Source organism: Carcharhinus amblyrhynchos, chromosome 6 (assembly GCF_965287045.1).
Source record: "Carcharhinus amblyrhynchos chromosome 6, sCarAmb.v2.hapA, whole genome shotgun sequence".
Lineage (NCBI taxonomy): Eukaryota > Metazoa > Chordata > Chondrichthyes > Carcharhiniformes > Carcharhinidae > Carcharhinus > Carcharhinus amblyrhynchos.
In genome coordinates, this window is record NC_137329.1 from 25,581,063 (window position 1) to 25,602,591 (window position 21,529).

The 21,529-nt window shown below is 45.1% G+C and overlaps 1 protein-coding gene across 8 annotated transcripts in view; it reads right to left on the minus strand.

The window, feature by feature from the left end:
* The window catches only part of LOC145343759 (F-actin-monooxygenase MICAL2-like), a 255,306-nt gene that overhangs the window by 102,657 nt on the left and 131,120 nt on the right, over nt 1-21,529 (minus strand). For 5 of the 8 annotated variants that reach the window (XM_080190063.1, XM_080190060.1, XM_080190061.1 and 2 more), the window contains exons 15-22: nt 21,302-21,373; nt 16,847-16,975; nt 14,608-14,730; nt 13,111-13,278; nt 9,640-9,750; nt 7,591-7,707; nt 6,693-6,785; nt 5,254-5,349 (exon numbers count right to left, since the gene is read on the minus strand). In XM_080190063.1, coding sequence (XP_080046189.1) covers nt 5,254-5,349; nt 6,693-6,785; nt 7,591-7,707; nt 9,640-9,750; nt 13,111-13,278; nt 14,608-14,730; nt 16,847-16,975; nt 21,302-21,373 — 909 coding nt within the window. The remainder of the gene's footprint in view (nt 1-5,253; nt 5,350-6,692; nt 6,786-7,590; nt 7,708-9,639; nt 9,751-13,110; nt 13,279-14,607; nt 14,731-16,846; nt 16,976-21,301; nt 21,374-21,529) is intronic. The other 3 variants (XM_080190062.1, XM_080190064.1, XM_080190065.1) reach the window with 3 other exon arrangements.

The window sequence follows — 21,529 nt, forward strand, 5'->3', positions numbered from 1 at the left end:
TAAGGAAATCCTCCCTAATGAACGTGACTTCTCCTGTGAGTCAAAGGACTTCAAAGGAGTCTTCTGACACTGGCAGCTTCTTAGAGAGAGAAAGAGGAATCCCTTCTGCAGAATGGAGTGCTACTGTGATTTGGAAGCCTCCCAGGGGACATAGAGATTAAATTGAGCAGGCCACTTCAAAGCTTTCAGAGACAACAATGAAGATTTTGATCACAGAGCTACCTGGAATCACCATGCCAAGAGTAATCTTCAAGTTTCCCAGGGTTGGAAGGAGGAATTCAGCCAGGAGGCCCCCTTCCCAGGGGAGAGACCTGAGATCAATCTGTTGCCCCAGGCCGAGCCCTCCTTACCTTTGGGGGACCCTCCCTTTGCAACCTGACAGTGGCACCTGGGCAGAGCAATAACCTCCTTGACCACCCCCCCCCCCCCCGCCTTTAGGAACCCAGTGTGCCAGATCAGGGTGTCACTGCAAGGTTGGGTAAATCTCACTGGACAGGCACTGCTCATACTAGCATGCCAGGGTGGCACAGTGGCTAGCACTGCTGCCTCATTAGTGCCAGGGACCTGGGTTTGATTCCTTGGGTCATTGTCTGTGTGGAGTTTGCACATTCTCCCCTCGTCTGCTTGGGTTTCGAGTGGGTGCTCAGGTTTCCTCCCACGGTCCAAAGATGTGCAGATGGGCCATACTAAATTCTCCCTCAGCGTACCCAAACAGACGCCGGAGTGTGACGACTAGAGGATTTTCACAGTAACTTCATTGCAGTGTGAATGTAAGCCTACTTGTGACTAATAAATAAACTTTTACTTTACACGTGGACACCTTAGAGCCAATTTGGATGAATCTCACACTCCACCTCTCTGGGAAGGTTATAGAGGAAAGAATGAGTCAGGATGCTCTGGGCTCCATGAAGTTTCACCTTTCTTGGTGCACTAGCTGATTTTTTCCTAAATATGATCTTGACTCTCTAAAAATGGAATGATGAGTGAGGGCTTTGGAACTTATAGAGACATATAAGATAACGAAGGGGCTAGGTAGGATAGAGGTAGAGAGATTCTTTCCACTTAGAAAGGAAACCAGAACTAGAGGGCACAGCCTCAAAATAAGGGCAGGGGGGGGTCAGTTTAGAACAGAGTTGAGGAGGAACTTCTTCTCTCAGAGGGTAGTGAATATCTGGAATTCTCTGCCCATTGAAGTGGTGGAGGCTACCTCGTTGAATATATTTAAGTCACAGGTAGATAGATTTCTGATCGATCAGGGAATTAAGGGTTATGGGGAGCAGGCGGGTAAGTGGAACTGATCCACTTCAGATCAGCCATGATCTTATTGAATGGCAGGGCAGGCTCGAGGGGTTAGATGGCCTACTCCTGCTCCTATTTCTTATGTTCTTATGTAACTAGGTGGCAATAATGACAGCTCCTCAAGACCCTTTCATAAGTTGCTGAATGTCAACACATCATTTAACCAGGGGTAGGTTGGGCACATCCAAATTCTGTCTCGTATGTGAGGGATTACTGGGGCAGTGACAGTAGCAGGCACTCTGATCCACTGCCATCACATTCCCATGTTTCCGAAGCATCCTGGCTACTGTCCTGGCTGGGATCTTAGCGTCAGGTTGGGGAGATGCCCGAGACTTTTGTCTGGGGCTTAAAAGTCACAAATAATGGCCACAAAATTACGTACAGGATTTCAACAGTTGTTGCAGCACATGCAAAGTTAGAGGAAGGCGTCTGAGAGGAACGGGAAATGAACTCAACCATTTCCACTGTTCTTACATCACTCAAAAAATAAACACATTAATAACAATCTAGCTTTCTACTCTGCTCTTTCTGCCAAGGCAGCTTCAGGGAAAAGCTGCGCTGATCAAATAAAGACTATTTCTCTTCCCGCAGCAACTGCCTGACCTGAGCAGTTCCATTATTTTCTGTATTAAAAAGGCGTTTCAGTTTGTTTAACCCAGGACTGTTACCTGCTTGCCTCTTGTTAAGTCACTTCAGAAGCTATTATCTTTAACTTAGGTTCAGGGAGGGTGGGAGGGGCAAAGAAAAACAAAATCCTCCCATTTCCAACCCACCAAACCAATCATTCCAGTTTAGCAGCTAAAATATTGTTTAAGGAACTGGTTTCAATTAAACGGATTAACCCATTTTATCCACGTGCTAATGTTTGCAGGCATTTAAAGGTTTCTCTGGTGCATGAGAGTCACTGGTAAGGTAGGTCAAGCAACAGCGCCCTGTTGTGTCACAGTTATCATATTTTCACACTGTGCGTTTGGAGAGCGGTGTTAGCCGAGGTGCGGAGTACAAGAGCAGGGAGGTTCTACTGGAACTGTAGAAATCATTAGCTAGGTCACAACCTAAGTACTTACTGTATGCAGTTCTTATCACCTCATTAAAGAAAGGATGTAATTACATTAGAAAGGGTACAGAGGAGATTTACAAGGATGTTGCCAGGACTGGAAAAGTAGGTTGGGCTTGTTCTCCCTGGAACAGAGTGAGTGAGATGTACAAAATTGCGAGGGGCCTGGATAGAGTGAATAGAAAGGGCCTATTCACCTTAGCAGAGAGGTCAGTGACTCGGGTACACAGATTGAAAGTGACTGGTGGAAAGATTAGAGGGGAGATGAAGAAACTCTTTTTCACCCAGAGGGTAGTAGGGGTCTGGAACTCGTTGCCTGAAAAGGCAATAGAGGCCGAAACTTTCAACACATTTGTCTGGGTATGCGCCTGCAGGTCGACAAGGCTCATTTTTAGGCCAGCACAGACAGGATGGGCCAAGTGGTCTCTTTCAGCACCATAGACCTTCTCTATTTGTAAGGCTACTTAACAGTCTGACAGATCTCAGTGTCAACGTTCCTTCCAAGGCTAGAGACATCTTTCTCTCAACCGTTAGGTCAGTTAGGGCTTTTATGAGCTCCCACAACCCAAACGAGGTGAGGGCTGAGTCACCACTGCCTTCAGACACATAAAGTGGGTATGCCGGCGTTGGACTGGCGTAAACACAGTGAAAAGTCTGACAACACCAGGTTTTAGTCCAACCTATTTATTTGATAATATACTCACAAGCTTTCGGGGTTAGCCCCTTCGTCAGGTGAGGGGAGAGTTCCATTCAACTCTCCATTCACCTGACGAAGGGGCTAACCCCGAAAGCTTGTGGGTATATTATCAAATAAATAGGTTGGACTAAAACCTGGTGTTGTCAGACTTTTCACTGTGTTCAGACACATAGACATCAACCAGGAATTCCGAGTGGCAGATCTGGTCTCCACTCTACTGTCTGAAGCCGAGTTCAAACCCAGAAACTCTGGCTCTGGGGCGGGAATGGGAACTGGTGACTGAACAGCCGAGTAACTTTGTTAAAGCTTGTTTACCGGAAGATCAAATTTGCATAGCTGGATAGTATCACTGGAACCAAATTCATCAAAGGGGCACCCATGTGGAAAGAATTGGAAAGATTAGCAATAATACATCACCTCATATCCCTGAGAAATGTCCCAAAGCATTGCACAGCCAGTCAATTACTCAGTGAAGTCCCCATTAGGTAGGCAAAGGTGACAGTCATTTTGTGCACAAACAGCAATGCGGTGAATGACCAGGTAATCTGTCCTTGGTGTCGTTAGTTAAAGGGGGAATGTTGGCCAGGACATGAAGAGAACCTCACTGCTTCTCCTTGAAGACTGCCGCCTGAACTTTTTACAACACTTTTCCTTTCAGCAGATACACGGAGCCTTGGAAACAGTGGAGTGCAATACGTCTTCAAGAAATACATTGAAACATCAGCTTGGGGTTTCTAACCAAGCCTTGGCACATAATGTGGAGATGCCGCTTTGGACAGGGGTGGGCACAGTAAAAAGACTCAACACCAGGTTAAAGTCCAACAAGTTTATTTGGAATCACAAGCTTTTAGAGCGCTGCTCCTTCATCAGGTCTGCTCACCCGATGAAGAAGCAGCGCTCCGAAAGCTCGTGATTCTAAATAAACCTGTTGGACTTTAACCTAATGTTGTGAGACTTCTTGCTTGGCACTTAATGACCAAGATGTCAAGGTGGATCAGGGAGGTGAGGAAGAATGCTGAGTGATGATTGGGGAGTTAAGGGATGACTGAAGACATGACCAAAAGAATGCATCAAATGCAGCAAACTTTATACCCTTTTATAGTTGGTTTGGAGTGTAATGGTATTAACTTCATCTGTACAATCAAGAATACTGTTACCTCGTTTGTTGATTTTTGTCAGAGATAACACTTCGGGTCAAAGTGACCTTTCATCAGGATGATTCTGTTGAAAAGTCAGGAAAGATTAACTTTGTTTCTCTCCACAGATGTTGCCTGACCTGCTGAGCTTTTCCAGAATTCCTGTTCTTATTCAAGATTTTCAGCATCAGCAGTATATTGCCAACGGGAAATGGGAGGGGCAGGGGTCACAGAATCCTGATGTTTCGTTTCCTGCTGCTGTAAATGCACGGAAACTTTCAACAACTTGCATTAGTTAAGAACATATGAATGAGGAGCAGGAGTGGGCCATTCAGCCCCTCAAGCCTGCTCTGCCATTCAGTAGAATGGCTGATCTGACTGTGGCTTCAACTCCACATTGCCCCCTACAACCCTGCCACTCCCTCCCGCCCCCGAAAACTTTTGACTCTGTTAATAGTCAAGAATCTACTGATCTCTGCCTTACAAATATTCAATGGCTCTGCCTCTGCCATTCTATGGGGAAAAGAGTTCCAAAGATTAATGAGACCCAAGAGAAAGAAATTCTTCTCATTTCAATCTTAAATCTCCAATTTCAATGTTCTTTAGACAAATACATGGATGGGAATGGGAATGGGAATGGGAGATACAGACTTTTGTATATGGGTTTAGGCAGACATTATGATTGGTTCAGTCTTGCAGGGCTGACGGGCCTGTTCCTGTGCTGTACTGTTTTTTTCCTTAAATGGAAGGTCCCTTATTTTTAAATTGTGTCCCCTAGTTCTAGTCTCCACCACAAGAGGAAATTTTTCAAGGTTAATGGCACAAGATAAATATGAGTTGTTGTTGTCTTATGCAACAGTTCACAAGTGCAGCATGCTGGGCACGATTGCAAATCTTGTTATTTTGAGCCTGACAGGTGCTAATTACTGTTGGACAACACTCTCGTTGCTGATACATCTCTTGTACTTGTCGCAAGCATTTTTATTTTAAAGTTCGACATGCTCCCTTCTGCAGTCGAGGGTCAGACATGCTGAGCCACACCATGGGTCTCAGGTTACATCTACCTGAGTGTGACAGTGCTGGCTGGAGGCAGAAGATTCAGCAGCTGGGTCTTCCCTCGAACGACAGACTACAGCGCGAGAAGCATCGCATGTGGATATCTACGATAAGACAGAATATACACCATTCATGGCTTGCTTCTGAATCACAAGGATTTTCAGACCCCACTACTTGACTCAATTAGAAAACCTGTCTTATGTCACCATTCCTCGCATGGTCATGAATTTGAAAGCTCCTTTGGAGGTTTGGGGTATTTCGGTGATGTGTAGAAGCTAGGATCGACAGAAGGTTAAGAGGTGGATGGCACGGCGGCACAGTGGTTAGCACTGCTGCCTCACAGCACCAGGGATCCGGGTTCAATCCCAGGTCACTGTCTGTGTGGAGTCTGCACGTCCTCCCCGTGTCTGCATGGGTGTCCTCCGAGTGCTCCGGTTTCCTCCCACAGTCCAGAGATGTGCAGGTTGGGTTGATTAGCCATGCTAAATTAATCCTAGTGTCAGCGGATTAGCAAGGTAACTATGAGGAGTTACAGAAGTAGGGACTGGGTGGGATTGTGGTTGTGCAGACTCGATGGCCTGAATGGCCTCCTTCTGCACTGTAAGGATTCTATGATTCTATGTCAAATAAGTGTTCAAAATTGTTGTAAGTTTTGATAGATTGTATAAAGAGAGACCGTTTTGAGTGGCAGGTGAGTTGGAGACCTGACTACACAGATTAGAGTTAACTGGCAAAAGGATCAGAGGGACGGGTGAGAAAAGGTACTTCATTTTTACACAATATATGGAACGCACTGTCTGAAAGGGTAGTGGAAGCAGATTCGATCGTAACTTTCAAAAGGAAATTGGATAAATAAATAAACACTCGAAAAGGAGATATTTGCAGGACTATGGGGTAAGGGCTGGGAGTGGGGGGGGGGTGGTTTTGTGGAACTAATTGGGTAAGCTCTTTCAAAGAGCTGGAACAGGAACAATGGACTGAATGGTCTCCTTCTGCACCATATGATTCTAGCAGGACATAATAGGTAGGGCTGAACAGGCTGGGGCTTTTTTCCCTCTGGAAAAGGGAAGTCTGGCCTGATGGACATCTTTACAATTATGAAGGGATTTGGAAGAGTAGATGTGGAGGAAGATATTTCCACGTGTGGGCAAGACCAGATCTTGGGGCCAGAAATATAAGATAGTGACTAATGTATGAGGTGGTTAGAATATGGAGCTCATTACCACATGGACTGGTTGAACTAAATATCATTGACATGTTTTAGGGAAAACAAGGCGGGGAGAAAGGAATAGAATAACTAAATTGCACAAACTCTTTGATTTTACAAATTACACATGAGGCTGTTTCTTCATCTGCGATTACTTGTGCCAACTGGTTAACTTGTTCTTAAGACTCTCTCTGATTTTGTTGCCTGATCAGGAGATCTGGCATTTGGTCACACACTCACCTCTGTTCCAGCCTTGACCTGGCCACTGGATTGGTCCTTGCTGCCTAAGAACATCTTTTCCAAGTTAATGGCTGCCGCCTGCACACTGCGTAGCTGATCTCAGAGGACAAAAGGTCACGTGGAGCCGAATGGGAACGGAAGCAAAAGAGAGAGAAGAAGAAAAACCAGAGGGGAAAAAAAAGGCCAAGATAATTACAGAGAAGATACAAAGCACGAGATTTAGATGAACAACTTAGAGAGCAAAAGCAGGTTAAAGAGCAGGATTCAGTGTTGACCATACTTGCAGGGAGAACATGATGTCTCCATATAATTCTCACTATCTTGACAGAGGTGTTAAAATTTCTTTAACCTTAAACATGCACCCCCTAAAATGTAGGTACGAGGGCCAGAGAATGAAAGGATGATTTTTTTTAATATATAAACACAGCAAATTGCTCTGATCGGAAATGTGGGTGACTGGAAGCAGATTCAAATCCTATCCAAAGTGAATTGGATAAACAATTGTAAAATAGCTATTTACAAGGCTATAGGGGGTTTCCACAGTAACTTCCATTGCAGTGTTAATGTAAGCCTACTTGTGACACTAATGAATAAACTTTGAACTCTTCTAACACGGCAATAGCAGGGCGAGTAAGGCTAATTGGATAGCTCTTTGAAAGAACTGGCACAGGCATGATGGGCTGAATGGCATGTTCTTATGCTATATGATTCTGCAATTTCCTATTGCTATTAGGGACACCAATTAACATTAACCCACTGACTTCAATAGTTTAAAGTCCACTTTCTCTGTGCAAATCCACAGTTTCTTTTTCTCATTTTCAGACACCTGAAGGAGAGCTAAAAGTTGCGCACAATGTCACTTAACATGGACAGCGTGCAGCTCTAAGCTAGGCAGTACCTGTGTCGGAAGGTCGGGTGGGTGAGCCATGGCAGACAGCGAAGAGGAAGCAGAGTCATGGGTGGAGCGAGAAGTGTTGGCGAGAGAATGGGATGAGCTGGTGTCGGACAGAGATGCCTGTTAGGGCCAGCGTTGAAACACATGATGGAAATGGAGAAGAAAGAGGCCAGGAGAAACAAAACAACATGAGCAAAGCTGAAATAAGCGTCGTGTTAACAGAATGATGCAAAAAAGCACATGAGGATGACTGAGAGCACTGGAGTTCCGAGTGGGATCATTGCTTGAATGGAGCATGGGTTTAAAGTTCAGGATTTCACCACAGATTTTCCATCCAGTACTCCCTTTCAGTGCAACTCCCATGGGGGACATGATATTTACCCTATAGAATCAGGTGGATGGCTGCTGAATGGCAGTTCACTCTTTCTAACCAACTTATTCAACATAATGCAAGTCCCATTGCCACCGAGAACAGATAAATGGTGGAATTTAACCATTTGGAGGAAACCAACGTATAGATGGGATTTTCCAGCTGCGCTAATCCAAAGCCAGAAGATCCCCCCCCTGCCCCCCGAGGTCAATGAACCTTTGCATGGTCCGCGCCTTGCCCGCTACGATTCTACGATTCCCGTGGTGGGCAGGATGGGAAAGTTCCACCCTTTGTGTCCGTTAAAGGAAAACGGAGATGACATTTTCAGGTTATACGAGGCCAGATCTAGGCTAGACGTTGAATTGCGATTCCTCTCCAGGAGATTAGGGCTCTCTGTCCAGGCCAATGTTCACCATTGTGAGAGCGAGCAATCAGGGCCTGTGGTAGCTACAGTGAACAAGGTGTCTGCACCCTCAACAGTCAAGGAACAACGTAACCATAATGGATGGTGGGATGATGCGAGAATGCAATTGACAGCCAGAAATCATAAACCAGACAACAGAGACAACCAAAATTCGATTTTATGGGACACAGACAATAAATAGCAGAAGGGGAAAAAATCTCAAGTGTGGGGGAGAAGAAATGAATCCCCAATAAGGAGGTGGGATAAATTGTCGGGGGGGGGGAGGGGGGGGGCACGCAAGGGGAAGAGAGTGGAATCCTCAGTTGGGCGGGGGGGGGGGTGGGGGGCACAAGGGGTTGGAGGGGGAAGAATCCCAATGTGTGGAAGTCCGTTGTGGGAGGGTGGGTGGCGAGGCTCCAGTATGGGAGAGTTGGAGACTTAAGTGCAGAGGATGTGAACTGTGGGGTGGTGCAGAAACCCCAGTGTGGGTGAGTAGAGGTGAAACCCTAATATGGGGGAGGGGCAAATTATCAGTGTGAGGAAAGAGGGAAGAATCGCCAATGTGGGGCAAGAGGGGGAGTGGGGGTGCTGGTGTATGGGCAAGTAAGTCCCAATGTCAGGGAGAAGAATATGTCCCAGTGTGGGTTAGGAGGCCCCAGTGTGGAGCCTTGGGGTTCCCAGTGTTGGGGAGAGGAGCAAGTCCTAGTGTGGGATGGGAAGCCCCAGTGTGGAGTTTGGAGGAACCCCCAGTGTTTAGGGAATATGGCAGCCCAACCTGTCGTTGATCTCAGCCCAGCCAACATAAATTAAGCGCCAGTTGGAGACTCACCTTGCCCTTATAGACAGAGGGACAGAGTGATGAGCTAATTCATTCTGGCCATGGTATTGGGACTGGGAACAATATCAGGCTGACCTCTGGTGCTCAGGTGTCAATGCAACATGGAGTTCAGTATGATGGATGTGAACATTGATAACTGTGTAGAATCCGTCCCATCAAGTCTTACACTCAGAAAGAAAATATCCTTTCCTCCAGTTGGTTCAGAAATATAGGAACAGGAGGCCACTCAGCCCCTCAGACCTGTTCCACCATTCAACTGATCACTCCATTTATTTGCCTTAATTTTGTAGTACTCAATATCCCTGGTGTCGCACCTGCATCTAAACTCAGTTTTTCACTTTGCAATGAAGAGGTTTCGACATCTCATGGCTTTGAAAGAAGTGCTCCAGTCAGGGGAATCATTTAGAATTCGACTAAAACACTAGCGGAGAGAGCACACACCTGTTGTCTCAGATTCCTGCCCCCAAACAGTGCAGTAAGATGAGCTCCTCTCTCCTTTATGCTCTTCCTGCTAAATGGAACGTCACCTTGCGCTAGAGACAGAGCTTTCCTCTGCAGTACAGAAGGCAAGAGAGGTTTAAGACAAACAGGAGAGAAATCAGACAGAAAAGATGGTGTCAGAGCAGGTTGGATGCAGACAGTTGCAGCACCGAGGGTAAATCCCAGGAGACTCGGTGATGCTGCCAGCAGCTTAGAACTCAGGGCTAACAAATAACGGCAGCCAACCAACGATGGACCAATCTTAATAAAGGAGGCTGCCTGTTAAACCTTAGTCTTCCAGGCCTGGGCACAGCAGATTGTCTATTCATTGTACGCACACTCAGGAAACCATTCAGCTTAGCCCTGTTTACATTTTTAAGGTTTACAGCACAGGCAAAAGGCCATTCAGCCCATCCAATTCATGTGAGCAATAATGCTCTACCTGGCTTTCCTCACCTCACCGTATCAACATAACTTCCTATTCCTTTCTCCCTTATGAGTTTATCAAGCTTTCCCTTCATGTATCTGTACTATTTGCTTCAATCACACCGGCTGGTAGTAAGTTCCACATTCTCACCACTCTTTGGGCGAAGGCACTTTCTTTTGAATTCCCTCCTGGATTTCTTAGTGACTATCTTCCATTGATGACTTCTACTCACGCTCTTCCCCAAAAGTGAAAGCGTTCTCCCCGTATCTAGTCTATCAAAGCTTTTCATCATTACAAAGATCTCACCCTTGGTCACCTCTCAACCATCTCTTTTCAAGAGAAAAGAGGCCCAGCCCGTCATCCCCCTCTGATAGATACACCCCTGCATTTCTGCTATCAACCTTGTAAACCCCTTGCACTGTCCCCTGTCACTATCTTTTTAATTTAATACAACAGGCGAGAAGGACAAGGGCAGCAGACAGATGAGAAAACAGACAGCTTCAAGTTCCCTTCCAAGCCACTGACCATCCTGAGTCGGAAATATAATCACCGTTCCTTCACAGTCGCTGGGTCAAAACCCTGGCATTCCCTAACAGCACCATGGGTGTACTTACATCACATGAACAGCAGCAGTTCAGGAAGGTAGCTCACTGTCACCTTCTCAAGGGCAAATAGGAATGGGCAATAAATGCTGGCCTTGTCTGCAATGCCCATGTTCCATGAATGAAAAGCAGAATCATTTGCAGTTGTACAGGTGTGCTGTAACCAAGGTTTGATACAAGTTTAGTGCAACTTCTTTAGTTTTCCATCCAATCCCTTTGAATATGAGCCCTATTCGATTCAGTTGAAATTCTTTGGCTGATCTGTATCATCACTCCATTTCATCTGGACTTCCCCCACCAAAGTAGTCCAGCTACCCTATCAAATCCTTCAATCACCTCAACCTTTCAATTAGATTACCCCTTAAATTTCCATATCCAAGTGACTACAGCATCGAGCTATGCAACGACTCCTCATAAATTAACTCTCTCTGTCATTCTAGTGCTGTACACCTTCCAATATCAATATACCCTCCCTGAAGTGCTGTGTCCAGAACTGAGTGCAGCGACTCCAATAACCCTTCAATTTCAACAGAATGGAAATCGGGATGGAGAGCAAATGTTTCAATCCCTCAGTTATGGGGAGAGATGGGAGAAGCTGGGAGTATTCACCTAACAGTAGCAGAGGTTAAGAGGAGATTCAATTGAGTTGTTAGAAATTATGAAAGTTTTGAGAAAGTATATGATTAGAAATTCCTTCCAATTGCAGCAAGGTCTGTAGAGATCATAGATCACTCTGCCAGATCCCTGTCCAGGCAATGGAGACAAAGATTTAACCGCTTCCCCCACCACCCTCCACCCCCCAACAACATGGAAACATGCAAGAAAAACAGCACTCCTCGAAATTAGTAGCATTCCATAGAATCATCACACCGTACGCAGACCCCTTAACATCTCTTCATCTATTACGTCAACCTTCTAAATCTGCGACCTCCATCACCTAGAAGGACAAGGGCAGCAGATGCATGGGAATACCACATCTCCAAACCACACACCATCCTGACGGGAACTATATCACCAGTCCTTCACTGTCGCTGGGTCGAAATCCTATAACTCCCTTTGTTACACTAAGGTGGGTGTACTTGCTCCACATGGATGGCATCAGCTCACCACCACCTTTACAAGGGCAATTAGGGGTGGCCGAAGAATGCCGAGCTTGCCAACAATCAGAGAAATAATCATTAAAAAATTGCACACAGCTTTGTTTTTATTCCAATGTGATGATGCTTCTGGAATAGCAAATCTTTCTAACACAATTGCAAAATGCCCAACATGCACAGATATAAATCTCTCATTAAACACAAACATTGGATTCACAGAAGCACACAGTTCCCCCCTCATGCTGGTTAAGTGCAGAGAAAGAATTACACAACCAAAGGCCCATGTTCAAGAACAACGTTGGCAGAGTCACAAGTGCAACAAAAAGAAAGCCGGCAACAGTTAGGTCAGCTACAACGACAGCAAAGGGTCCCTGTGCATTCCATCCACTCATCACTGCAGTTACAGAACAGAAAGAAAAATGCTTCAATCCTTCAGTTATGGGGACAGACTGGAGAAACTGCTTGTTCTCTTTAAAACAGAAAAAGTTAGAGAGTGGCTTCAATGGAGTTGTTCAGTGATATGAAAACTTGGAGAGAGTAAGTGAGGAGCAACTGGTGGGTCAGTTGAGGTGACAGATACAAAGTAATTGGCAAATGAACCAGAGGACAAATGAAGAGTGTTTTTTTTAAGCAGCGAGTTATGGTCTGAAATACACTTCTGAAAGAGTGGTGGAAACAGATTCAATTTCAAAAGGGAATTAGATCATTACATAAAAATGACGAAAACATCATGGCTATGGGGAAAGAACAGGGGAGTGGAATAATTAGATAGTTCTTTCAAAAAGCTGGCAAAGACATGATGGGCCAAATGGCCTCCATCTGTGCTGTTGTTATTTTTTGATTCTATGAAATGCACAGGTTAGAATCAAAGTGACTTTATTCAGCACTCAGTCAGTAAACAAACTGATTAGCATGAAGTATAAGATGCAGGACTGATTGGGGAAGGGAGGAGAGACAGGAAAAAAAGACAAAGAAAAGAGAGATGAGAGAGGAAGAGGGAATAGAGGAGAGAAGGAAGACAGGGAGAGGAGACAGAGAGAGAGAGGGAAAAAAGAGATGAAAGGAGAGAGAGAGAGAGGATAGAAAAGAAAGATTGAGGAAAGAAGCAAGAAAGAGAGAAGAGTGAGAAGAGGGAAGAGAGGGAGAGGAAAGAAAGAGGAGAGGAGAGAAAGTGAGAAGAGAATGGGAGGAGGGATGAGAGGAGAAAAAAGATAAGAGGAGAAGAATGTGGGGCAAGAAAAGGAGGGGCAAGTAAGGAGAGGGCAGCAGAAAGAGGAGCAGAAATAAAGAGACAACAGCTCATCACCTGATCTAGTTTTTCTTCTAGACGTTGAAGGCGTTGGAGAACACCAGAAAGCATAAAGGCAGAATGAGGAGGTACAGTCACACGTTTGGATGACCCTGTCTGACTCTCAACTTTCTTGATGTATTTTGCTTCTCTGATTACTTGCTCAGCATTGGCCACCAAGTCAGACTACAAAAAAAAAGCCACAACTGTCACAAACCACAAAAAAAATTAAGGAGATAAGTGCATACACCAGCTAATCTCCTGCGGTGTTGCACACAGGGGACCAAGACAATAGTGTGGTCTTCAGGTGAAGTGGTGTCAGAAGGCAGGATATAACTGGCATAGGGCAGGTCAGCACATTTCACTTGCTATTTTGAAGTCATAGTTTCCTGTCTTCATTTTCACTGTTTTCGTTATAAATTTCTATATCCATGTTTTTAATGCAAACTGCCTACCCAAACTGGCAACACTTCTATTCCCAGCTTTCCACCAATGGTGACACTGCCTTCACTGGCAAGAAAGCATAATCACAGTGTGACTGTTCTTAACATGAACATTATAACAACAAATATCACAATTTCCTATGGGAATTTCAGACAAAACTGCACTTAAATTATGCCACTCTCAATTTGTACCAAAACCTCTTAGCAATCTAATTTAGGCATGCCAGGTCAGAAACATGGGGGTAAGTATTCAGGACTGAGGAACGGTGCGGAACTCACTATATACTCCACTTCTAAATGTAAAAATGAAAGATTCAATTATCTTCATGGCTATGATATGCTGCAATTATACACTTCTATCTTTAGTAGCACTTACAGTACTGAGGGCAGGGTGACATAGATAGTTTTGACTATTGAAGAATTTATCACAAAAGGTTGACAGGAACAGCTCATAAGCATTGCCGTAAAAGGACACACGCTGTTGAAGATTTTCGTCTTGCACTCGTCAGAACAGAATCACAAGAATACCAAATTTCAAAAGGGAAGATCAAATTTGTGATAACATGTAATGGTTTATAAAAAGTGTTCCCTTTGAGCTTTGGTGCTCTGGTGATTCTGTTCTGATGAGTGCAACTTGAAAAGCTTCAACGTGTTCTTTTTTTTTCCCCAGCAACGTTTAAGTTCTGAAGAGGTCTTAAGTACTGACCAGTCCTAAAGCCTTTGTGTTTAATATTATATCAACGTCATCTGATGCACTTAACAAAAATCCATTTTAATCCAGCCTGTCTCCAAAAACTTAAATGTTTATCAAATCATTCCATTATTCCTCCAGTGTCCCAACTTTTCATTGTGGATTATTATGTGCCTTACCACTTCGAAATTTATTTTCTACTCGAGCTTTTCTCCACCCTGAATTTAATTTTCTCAGAGGTCTGGTCATGAATGAAAGCTATTCCCAATGAGACATATTTGAAACCTTGAACTGCGTCGTCGCAGCATCTGAGTTGAAGTGTCAATTGTGCTGCGCTCATTCACATTTTCACAACTAAGCACACAACATAGATCTTTGTACCTTCATTGTCCGAGAGCAGAGAGCAGTCCCAACTTGGTCCTCGGGTTTAAGAAAACGAGGGTTTGCGCAACCCTCAGAAGACGGGGGCAGTGGTGGTTTTGTTGCATAGGAAGGCACTGAAACCTGCGCGCCATGTGACAGACAGGAGAAATGAAGATATATTGAGAAAGGAGAGGAAAGAAGAGAGAGAGTCGGTGACTTTTATAATTGCAAGATACCAGCATTGAATGGAAAAAATAAGCAGATGCAGTGAATCACTGCTGATGTCAATGTGTCCGAGCTTGGTAACACAATTGCTGATAGCTACGTTCCGTTGCATGTCTAGAATCATTCAAAACAAAAACTTGCATCTGCTGTCTTTTTCACCTCTGTAATATCACCCAGCTCTGTCACTGTTCCTGGTTCATCTGCAGCTGAAACCCTCAACTTTGTCACTGTTACTTCTAGTTTCCACTGTTCCAATGCCCTCATGGCCAATCTCCCGTCTTCCATAAATTCAACGCAACCAAAGCCTGGAAACCCGGTTCCTAAACTGTGCCAAGTCCCTTTTACCCATCACCCATTGTGCTCACTGACATACACTGATTCCCAGTCTAGCAACGTCTCGATTGCAAAATCCTCAGCTATGTTTTCAAACTCCTCTGTGTCCTCCCCTCTCCCTATCTCCGTAATCTACTCCAGCTCGACAACCTTTCAAGATCTCTATGCTCTTTGGGGGCGGCGTGGTGGCACAGTGGTTAGCACTGCTGCCTCACAGCGCCAGGGACCTGTGTTCAATTCCTGGCTTGGGTTACTGTCTGTGCGGAGTCTGCACATTCTCCTCGTGTCTGTGTGGGTTTCCTCTGGGTGCTCCAGTTTCCTCCCACAGTGCAAAGACATGCGGGTTGGGCTAATTGGCCATGCTAAGTTGCCTCTTAGTGTCGGGGGGAATTAGCAGCATAAATATGTGTGGTAATAGGGATAGGGCCTGACAGGGGTTGTTCACAGAAGCATAAAGTCCTTACAGTGCAGAAGCAGGCCACTTGGCCCATTGAGACTGCACTGACCACAATCCCACCCAAACTCTATCCCCACATATCTACCCTGCTAATCCCCCAACACTAAGGGGTAATTTTCCATGGCCAAAGAATCTAATGTGTACATCTTTGGCATGCGGGAGGAAGCCAAAGCACCCAGAGGAAACCCACGCAGAGACAGGGAGAACATGCAAACTCCACACAGACAGTGACCCAAGGCCAGAATTGAACCCAGGTCCCTGGAGCTGTGAGGCAGCAGTGCTAACCATTGTGCCACCTTCTCAGGTGGGATTAAAAGATCCCTTGGCCACTGTGCCGAAGAAGAACAAGGAAGTTCCCGCATGGTGTTCCAGCTAAAATTTACTCTTAATTAAGATCACTAAAATACGTTATCTTTTCATTAATATATTGCTGTTTGTGGGAGCTTGCTGTGCACAAATCGGCCACAACGTTTCCTACATTACAATGGAATTTACACTTTAATAATGACATCATTGACTCTAAAACATATTGGAAAAGCTGAGTTTGTGAAAGATCCTATGGAAATGCAATCCTTTGCAGATATGGAGTTTTCTCCCCTGATTCTGCGATGCCCTTCATTGATTTGCGATTTTCTACCCAATAACAAATCAAAAAATAGTTAACTTCCTAACATTTAAAAACATTGATTTCCTTCATAGTAACAGTAATTATTGTTGAGACGTAGGAACAATCTTATATCCACAACAAATAGTGAACCGGCATATCAAAAACTAAGATTTGTGCTTTTAAAATTTTAATGTAGATGAAATAAAATGGAATCACACTCACCCTTACAGAATCCACCAATGGAATCCCACTTACATCTGTATAGCATTCAGTAATCAACCAATGAAATTCCAGTCACACTTATACAGGATCCAGTGATTGGCTAAAAGATTCCTAGTCACACCTGTACAGGATCCAGTGATTGGCTAAGAGATTCCGACTCACACCTTACAGGATCCAGTGATTGGTTCAGGGATTCCCCTTCACACCTGAACAGCATCCAGTGATTGGCTAAGGGATTCCCACTCACACCTGTACAGCATCCAGTGATTGGCTAAAGGTTTCCCACTCACACCTGTATAGGATCCAGTGATTGGTTAAGGGATTCCCACTCACACCTGTATAGGATCCAGTGATTGGCTAAGGAATACCCGGATAATGCTCCAAACCGAGGGCCCCACAGGAATATTTCTTACCTGCCTCCGAAGTGAGGAGCTTGGTGCATTCTCTTCAAACTTTGCTAATAACTGTGTTGCCATCGACTTCACTTTGTTTTGGTTCCCACCACCTTTTGTCTCATTCCCATCACTTTTGAGATTCGTTGCCTGTGTGGACAAATCAGACCCGTATTCAACACAATCAGAGCCAAGTCCCCTACTAATCCCCAGGGCAAGCAAGCAGAGAGTGAGGAGCAAGGCAGGAATGTCAGGAAAATATGGGAATCACTGACAGATGAAAATGAAACAGCATCAATTTACATTTATATAGAAGCTTTAAAAGCAGTGAAAGATCCCAAGTTACTTTGCAGTTACTATCAAACGATGATGCCTGCTTCTCCCTATACCAGAGAGAGTTTTCTTGGCTTTTGGGGTCCATTATATATATATAAAGTAATTCCTGTTTTTTTTTAACCTTTCACATCAGGATAAATTATTTCAGATATTCTAAAATGATCAAGTTGGAGGCCATGTATCAACCGACTCAAAAATAGTTCTTCCCTGCTGCCATCAAACTTTTGAATGGACCTGGATTGCATTAAGTTGATCTTTCTCTGCACCCTAACTATGACTGTAACACTACATTCTGCACTCTCTCCTTTCCTTCTCAATGAATGGTATGCTCTGTCTGTATAGGGCGCAAGAAGCAATATTTTTCACTGTATCCTAATACATTTGACAATAATAAATCTAATCATTATAGATGATTACAGCATATAAGAAGGACATTCAGCCCCTCATGTATGTGCTGGCTCTTTGCAGGACTAATTCACATAAAGCCACTCCTCTATCTTCTCCCTGAAGCCCTGCTTGTTATTCCTTTTTCAGACATTCCAATTCCCTCTTGAATGCCTATATTGAACCTGCCTCCAACACACCGTCAGGCGGGGCATTCCAGATCCTGACCACTCATTGCTTGAAGAGGTTTTTCTGGCCAATTACCTTAATTCTGTGCCCTCTGGTTCATGATCCTTCCATTACTGGAGCAGTTTCTCTTTATTTACCTAGATCATTCTTGATATTGAATAGCTGTATAAAATCTCTTACATAGAACACTACAGCACAAACAGGCCCTTCGGCCCACGAGTTGCGCCGATCACATCAACACCTACCAATCTATAGACCTATCTATAACCCCCAATCCCTTAAAACCCCATATACTCATCCAGAAGTCTTTTAAAAGACCCCAGCGAGTTTGCCTCCACCACCACTGATGGCAGCCGATTCCATTCACTCACCACCCTCTGAGTGAAAAACTTACCCCAACATCACTTCTGTACTTTCCTCCCCGCACCTTAAATCTTCTCGACCTTCTCCAAGGAAAACATTCTCCGCTTCTCCAATCCATCTCATTTATTCATAGAGTCGGAACCATTCTTGTGAATCTTATCTGCACACTCGCTAATGCCTTCACATCCTTTCAAAAGTGTGATGTCTTGAACTGGATGCAGTACTCCAGTTAAGGACAAACCAGTGACCTTTCCAGGTTTAAAGTTACCTCTAAAGTGAAAGCAAAATACTGTGGCTGCGGATCGAAGATAGAAAGTGCTGGAAAAACTCAGCAGGTTTGGCAGCTTCTGTAGAGGGAGAAACCGAGTTAATGTTTCGAGCCCACTATGACTCCTCTTCAGAATTCTGGAAAGTAAATTAGGTTTGAAGATTGTCAAACTGATTTAATTCTGCCTAACCGGTGGATGTGGTCTTTCTGGATTTTCAGAAGGCGTTTGACAAGGTACCTCACAAGAGGTTATTGCAGAAGGTCAGGGGACATGGAGTTGGGGGTAGGGTGTTAGCATGGATAGAGGATTGGTTGTCAAATAGGAGGCAGAGAGTGGGGGTCAATGGGTGCTATTCGGATTGGCGGTTGGTGACTAGTGGGGTGCCCCAGGGGTCGGTGCTGGGGCCTCAGCTATTTACCATTTATATAGATGATCTGGAGGAGGGAACCGAGTGCAGGGTGTCGAAATTTGCTGATGACACCAAGATTGGGGGAAAGGCAAATTGTGCGGAGGGTGTGGAGAGTCTGCAGAAGGATCTAGATAGGCTGGGCGAATGGGCCAGGAAATGGCAAATGGAATTTAATGTTGGCAAGTGTGAGGTGGTCCACTTTGGTAGGAAGAATGGTAGGAAGGACTATTACTTACGTGGCGAAAAACTGCAGCAGGCGACGGTGCAGAGGGACCTCGGGGTCCTTGTGCATGAGTCGCAAAAACCCAGCTTGCAGGTGCAGCAGGTGGTCAGGAAGGCGAATGGGATGCTGGCCTTCATCGCGAGGGGGATTGAATATAAAAGTAGGGAGGTCTTGCTGCAGCTGTATAGGGCATTGGTGAGGCCACAGCTGGAGTACTGTGTGCAGTTTTGGGCGCCGCACCTGTGCAAGGATATTTTGGCCCTGGAGGGAGTGCAGAGGAGGTTTACTAGGCTGATACCGGAGTTGAGGGGATTGAGCTATGAGGAGAGGCTGAATAAACTAGGCTTGTACTCGTTAGAGTTTAGAAGAATGAGGGGAGATCTCATTGAGACGTATAAGATGATGAATGGGATGGATAGGATAGAGGTGGAGAGACTCTTCCCGCTCAAAAAAGACAGTAGGACTAGGGGGCACAGCCTCAAGATAAAGGGGAGGCGGTTTAGAACGGAGTTGAGGAGGAACTTCTTCACTCAAAGGGTGGTGAATCTCTGGAATTCTCTGCCCGTTGAAGTGGCGGAGGCTGCCTCGCTAAATATTTTTAAGAAGCGGGTTGATGGGTTCTTGATAAGAGAGGGGATTAAGGGTTATGGGGAGAGGGCGGGAAAGTGGAACTGAGCCACGACAGATCAGCCATGATCTTATTGAATGGCGGGGCAGGCTCGAAGGGCTAGATGGCCTACTCCTGCTCCTATTTCTTATGTTCTTATTATGTCACTGAGAACATGGAAGATGATGGCTTCTTCCTCCTTAATGCTCCTTCTCAACTCCCAGTTCACTCAATCCTGTTGTCTCTGCAAGGTGCTGATGCTGGGAATGTGGACCTCTTCCTTTCTACCACACAGCCCCCTCAACTCATCCCAAAGTTCCCCTCAGACTTCCTTGGAGGAATCAAATTTAGCTGTGAATTATACTGTAAATGGCAGGACCGTAGGAACATTAACATACAGAGGGATCTGGGTGTGCAGGTCCACAGTTCCCTAAAACTGTCAACTCAGGTCATGCTTGCCTTCATCAGCCAGGACACTGAGTACAAGAGTTGGGAAATCATGCTGCAGCTATATAAAACCTCGGTTAGGCCACATTTGGAGTATAGAATGCAGTTCTAGTCACTCTACTACCAGAAGGACTTGGAAGCTTTGGACAAAGTGCAAAGGTGGTTCACCAGGATGTTGGCTCTGAGGACAGGTTGAATAAACTAGGATTGTTGTCACTGGAAAGACGGAAGCTAAGGGGAGACCCGTTAGAGGTCTACAAAATTACAAAAGGCATAGTCAGGGTGGATAGTCAGAGGACTTTCCAGGAAAGGGAGTGTCAATTACAAGGGGGAACAGGTTCAAGGCGAGAGTGGGAAAGTTTAAGGGAGACGTGCAGGGAAGTTTTTCCATGCAGAGTGGAGGGTGCCTGGAATGCGCTGCCAAAGGAGGTGGTGGAAGCAGGTATATGAGCAATTTTTAACAGGCATCTAGATGGGTACATGAATAGGGAGTAAACGGAGAGATACAGACTGAGTAAGGGCAGAGGTTTTATTTTTAGTTTACTTAGGGCATTGTGATAGGCATAGGCTTGGAGGGCCAAAAGGCCTATTCCTGGGCTGTACTCTTCTTTGTCCCTGCTTTCAGATACCTACAAATTGCCATCTGTCGAGCCATTGAAGCCCTGAGATTTAGGAAATAGAGGAGGAGCAGCACGAACCTCGGGATCCCCGTCACGTGGTCTGATACTCTCAACCACCAGCACACACTCTGGAAGCTAGAACATGGTGAGTCACTGGGCATGAGTGGACTGCAGCCTTGCCAGGGTTAAAGAATAGTTCGTCTGTCAGCTCACCAGAGGGTGAGAACGCAGGCAAGTGCTGATGCAGAGGACTCAGCTGAGGACGATGATGGGGCAGCAATTGGGAGAGTTCTGAATGGGAATGCACATTGAGGCACTGCGTGCATTGGCTGCTCTGCTGGGCAACCTGCTATCACTGTCTAGGAGCAAGGGAGAGTTTGACTCAAAGCTGGCTAATGGGATGGCATAGAGCTTGCCCTCTCCACAGCCTCTGCTTCATCTCCCTGTTTCTCTGCAGATGTAGAGGCACTGACACTATTAAAGTTCATCTTTTGCAGCCTTTCTGTGGACACCTACTCCTCAGCCCTCCCTGTGGGAGCACAGCAACGATTTCTGGGTAAATCCATCAGAACACCTCCCTAAAGTTTGCTTTATAAAACAATATTCCAATTATCCACTATTCCACTAACCTCCTGTGACAGCAAGTCTGCCTTCTTCCTCCTCTTACTTGTGGCATCATCACCTTCACTTTTCTTTTCCTGCTGGTAAAGAGAATGATTATTAAAACACACATTATACTGGATACACTGATAACAACACAATTATACTGCTAGCTTCACAAACATACTCACAACTTCACAAACGTACTCACAACTTCACAAACGTACTCACAACTTCACAAACGTACTCACAGCTTC